At 42.3% G+C, this 5337-nt stretch overlaps 1 protein-coding gene across 1 annotated transcript; it reads left to right on the top strand.

Moving 5' to 3' along the window:
* Nucleotides 1-506: 506 nt before the first annotated feature.
* hspa13 (heat shock protein 70 family, member 13) lies at nt 507-4920 on the top strand. The gene is made up of 5 exons (XM_049726877.1): nt 507-681; nt 865-1205; nt 2350-2563; nt 2631-2798; nt 2869-4920. Exons 1-5 carry the CDS (start codon nt 657-659, stop codon nt 3429-3431), a joined length of 1311 nt encoding a protein of 436 aa, XP_049582834.1. The 5' UTR covers nt 507-656; the 3' UTR covers nt 3432-4920.
* Nucleotides 4921-5337: the final 417 nt, after the last annotated feature.

Here is a 5337-nt window from a genome sequence, read left to right on the forward strand (position 1 = left end):
AGGTACTAGGTACCTTTGATTGAATGTATTACTGATTACAAAAGTTTCCTTGATAACCAAAATCACCTCACAAGTCCTTACATAAATAGCTATGACGTTGTAATTGTTCATTTGGGCACATTAAAGAATCACAGAGAGGACAAACTTGTACGTAATATTTTCAAACTCAATATTATTGCATTAGTGGTAATGCATTATCTACAATGATGATGAATATTAAAGTATTAAAAGCATTCTCTGTGACAAGTTGACAAGGGAACATTTCTTTTATTGCGCTTGTATCTTGCACTTTATTGTGGGAAATGTAGTCAAAAAGGACAATTCCGCTTATTTTATCCCCGTTGAGAGGCCATCAAATTGGGTGTCAAATATACCCCAGTACAGTTGATAGCAGTAATACGCCTGCTTACCGATTAGCCCACCACTAAACAAATGACAAAAAAGAAAATAAAGAAAAATCCCCGTTGACAGTGCGGCTCTCTGACTACATTACCCAGCATCCCCCACAACACGTACGCAACGCTGACGTGTGTTTAGTAGGAAGTGACTGTCGCGTCGTCGTTGTGAGAAATTCTAAGTGTTAAGTACAGATTCGATGGTTTAAAAACAGTTTCTGGTTATTTCAACTGCGGACGGATTCTCTAAAGTACGCGACGATGTCAGGGCAAATGTCAATCTTTGGTAAGTCGAGAAATAACCGATTTGAATGAATACAAACCTGTCTGTCTCTGTCTATCTGCCTGTCTAGTAATATAAATATTTCCCTGTCTATCTGTCTCTCTGTCTATCTGCCTGTCTAGTAATCTAATGTATAGAAGAGAGTGTGCTAACATTGTGTTTGTTTTAAAAAAATATATATTACAGGTTCTATGATCCTTGCTCTGTTCTTGGCTGGTTATTTGGGTCAGCAGTACTTACCCCCACCAAAGCCCAAAGTAATTGGCCTAGACCTGGGGACCACTTTTTGTTCCGTGGGCGTGTTTCACCCTGGTAGTGGAAAAGTGGAGGTAATTGCAGACAAGGAGGGCAGGAAGAGCATCCCAAGTGCCGTCTCCTTCACCAACACGACAGTGCTGGCTGGGCATGATGCTGTGGATGTGGCTGACAACAACCCCCACAATACCATTTACGACGCTAAGCGGTTCATCGGGAAGATCTTTACCCCACATTTGCTGGAGCAGGAGAGCAGCCGCTATCCCTTCGAGGTGGGCAGTATGCGTGACTTTAAGGTCGTGTGATTCTAATAGATGAATAAACAAAAGAATGATAATTTCAGGGAGGTACTCTTTTGGTGCTAAAAGTACTTAGTCTGTGCCAATGTAGAAGAACTAATTATTAAGTCAATAAAGACTTGGATTAAAGAGAAAGTACTGATTATGTAACAAAGTACCGTATTTTCCGGACTATAAGTCGCTCCGGAGTATAAGTCGCACCAGCCATAAAATGCCCCAAAAAGTGAAAAAAACATATATAAGTCGCTCCGGAGTATAAGTCGCATTTTGGGGGGCAATTTATTCGACAAAATCCCACACCAAAAACAGTCATGAACGAGCAACAACAGGCTAAACAATAGCAACAACAGGCTAAACGATAGGTATGCTAACGTGACAAATACAAACAAAGAGCTGAGAACGGGCCTGACGTAACACATAGAGTGATTAAGGACAACTATTACATGAATAAGATGTTTATAAAACCATCGGTGTCACTCCAATTCATTAAATAGCAACAACAGGCTAAACGATAGGTATGCTAACGTGACAAACACAAACAAAGAGCTGAGAACGGGCCAAATAATAATAAATAATAATAATAAATATAAGAGGAGCAAAAATAGAGCAAGTGTACATACAGCAGACAGTAGACTTGGATATGGTGCTTTAAAGTGTTAATTGCTTTATTTGATGTTTTCTCTATTTTTTATGTTTTGAATATGTTCAAGATAAAGATATAAAAGCATGTGAAGTGATCAACTATACTAAAAATAACATGGGAAGTGGTCAACTATACTTGTAAGTAAGTGATGTCTTAATGCTCAAGTAAAAATTTGTGAAATAAAACATATATAAGTCGCTCCTGAGTATAAGTCGCCCCCCCACCCAAACTATGAAAAAAAGCGCGACTTATAGTCCGGAAATTACGGTAAATATTGTTCTGATTCAACAACAAAAAAAAAGCTTACTGCCTGTTATACATAGGAACATACATTTTGATTACTATTAATATATAATAGGTACAACGTAAAATGTTGTGATGCTAAAAACAAGAGGTAAAATAAAGTATTTAAATATTGAGATGTAGATGAAACCCTTGAAATTTACATAAATACGATTTACAAACTTTTTCCAGGTGATCTACAACAATGGAAGTGCCGAGTTTGTGATCACCAGTAATGTCACATTCACGGTGACTCCCGAGTTCATTGGCTCTCGGCTGCTGCTGAAGATGAGGAAGATGGCTGAGCAGCAATTGGGCGTGCCTATCCACAAAGCCGTCATCTCGGTGCCCGCAGAGTTTGATGACAGGCAGAGGGAGTACACTATCAAAGCCGCCAACCTTGCAGGTTAGCTATAAAACAACTATCAAGGCCTAATGTCACAAACATGACTAACACGACAACGAACCGACAGGTTTGGAGATCTTGCGCATAATCAATGAGCCGACAGCGGCGGCCATGGCGTACGGCCTTCACAAGGTGGATGTCTTCAACGTTCTGGTGGTGGACCTCGGCGGAGGAACCTTGGACGTGTCTCTGCTCGACAAACAGGGCGGCATGTTCTTCACCAGAGCCATGGCCGGTAAACTGAGATCTGCTGTTTTTCTGCTCTGTACTGCATATGCATTATGTTAATTGTGCTGAAACCGCAGGAAACAACAAGCTGGGTGGTCAAGACTTCAGCCAACGGTTACTCCAGTACACCATAGAACGAGTGCTACAGGAGTTTGGCGTTGTGCCCACTCTCAAAGAAGACCTCCATTGTCTCCGCCAGGCTGTGGAGGCGGCCAAGATCAACCTCACCCTCCAGCCCAGCGTCACAGTCAAGGTGCCGCTGCACCTGCTCGCCCGTGAGGACTTGGCCCCGAGTTCGGTGCTCTTTGAGACCGTGGTTACGCGTCAACTTTTTGAGGAGCTCAACGAGGACCTCTTCCAAAAGATCCTGGCCCCGGTGGAGACGGTGCTCGCCGATGGCCAGCTGGACAAAAATCACGTGGACGAGATTGTGCTGGTGGGTGGATCCACAAGGATTCCCCGGATCCGGAGGATCATCGCAGAGTTTTTCGGCAAGGAGCCCAACACTTCGGTGGACCCCGATCTGGCTGTGGTGACGGGCGTGTCCCTCCAGGCGGGCATCATGGGCGGGTCGTGGCCGTTACAAGTTAGCGCCATCGAAATACCCAACAGAAACCTTCACAAGACCAACTTCAATTAGATTAAAATCCCTAACAGTGCAGAGACCACTTGAATGTACTTCATCTGGACCTCTTGTGAATGAGCATGGGCTCCAAGCTCATGTTTTTGTCATTTTGCAGAGAACTACTAAGTTTACACATCAATCAATTGAAAAATGACAAAAACATTTGCTTGTACTAACATGCAGATGCACTGGCACTTAAGCTATGAAAAGTCCTCAGGGCAATAAGGGACCACCTCCTATTTGTAATAATTGGCATTCATGTAATTCAACCAAGGTGGCACGGTGTAGCACTGGTGAGCACGTCCGCCTCACAGTTGAGAGTGTCGGGGTTCAATTCCACCTCCGGCCCTCCCTGTGTGAAGTTTGCATGTTCTCCACGTGCCTGCGTGGGTTTTCTCCGGGCACTCCGGTTTCCTCCCACATCCCAAAAACATGCAGGTAGGCTGATTGAGCACTCTAAATCGCCCGTGAGCACGAGGGTGGATGGTTTTTCGTCTCTGCGATTGGCTGGCAAACGGTTCAGGGTGCCCTCCGCCTACTGCCCGATGACTGCTGGGATAGGCTCCAGCACGCCCGTTACCCCCCTGGGGACAAGCAGTACGGAAAATGGATGGATGGATGGATGCATGGAATTCAACCATAATTTATCAAGCTTAAAAATGACCAGAATATAATTAGCCCACTCGAGCTCGCAGTGGCTCAATAACACAACAGACTATAGTTGTGTTTCATCGCCAAAATTCCAAGTCATACTTGGAGACAAAAGGTACAAGCAGCTCTTTGCTAGGACCAACAGAAATGAAGAATCTCAGGAAATGTATAGTATAGACTTGGTGGAGGGGGACCACAGTGTAATAGGTTCAAGACCCGATAAAGACGGGAAGTGTAATGAGGGGCATGCAACTTGCCCCTCACCGTAAAATCAATGTAAATTAAAGACAGTATATTTATCATATTTAATGTTTTGCTTGAAGTAAAGAATGTGCCTGTAATGAACACAATCACAATGTGTTCTTGCCAACATACTGGTTAGCATCAATTATTAAATTATCAGACACCATCAGGTCTGCCTGGGTATGAATCATGGCTCCGGCCGTTTGAAGTTTGCATGTTCTCCCTGTACTTTTGTATCTTCTTTTTAATTCGGCCATTTGAAGTTGGCATGTTCTCCCTGTACTTTTGTATCTTTTTTTTCTTTTTAATTTTGTATAGCTTGGCTTCCCAACCCCAAATTCCCCAAACATGCCTGTTACATTCATTAAAGACTAAATTGTCGAGTGGTCCGAGTGCATTGTGACTGGCTGGCAACCAGTGCAGGGTGTAACCTATCTCTCTCAAATGCAGCAAGGATAGGCTCTACTTGACCCAAATGAGGCCAAGCATGTTTTAAAATGGTTAGAATGATCAGGCTTTTAATGAAACAGCAAGAAGTGGCTGAGCAGAGTTTGTGTTTTCTGTGCTAGGCACTTTAACTCCTGATATTAAACAGATATAAAATAGCTCATTCTTCTGTATTTATTTTTATTGTATTTAGTACTGAAAACTGGATGTGTATGCACAGTATTTGCACAGAAACTTCAGGCTTCTACTGTAAAGCAAATAAATGCCAGGAAACACTTTTTTTTTTAGTTCATATGCGCAGGCTTTTATCATGGTGGAAACATTAAAAATTGTGGAAAAGGTTTTTAAATTATTTATCTAGGTCTCATTCTTCAACAGTATTATGCGCTAAACAAAATTTGAATAAATTGAAAGCTAATACAATAATGTCTCCATCGTCTGTGTACCTTTTATAGGATTCAAGCACTTTTGAAAGGAAAATATCTGAATCGTTTGTAGACTGGCTAGAAGTTGTTTTAATTTTAACTTCTGAGGCACAGTACAATTCAATGAGTAAATTAACACACAAGGCAAGTTGCTC

Source organism: Syngnathus scovelli, chromosome 7 (genome assembly GCF_024217435.2).
Source record: "Syngnathus scovelli strain Florida chromosome 7, RoL_Ssco_1.2, whole genome shotgun sequence".
Lineage (NCBI taxonomy): Eukaryota > Metazoa > Chordata > Actinopteri > Syngnathiformes > Syngnathidae > Syngnathus > Syngnathus scovelli.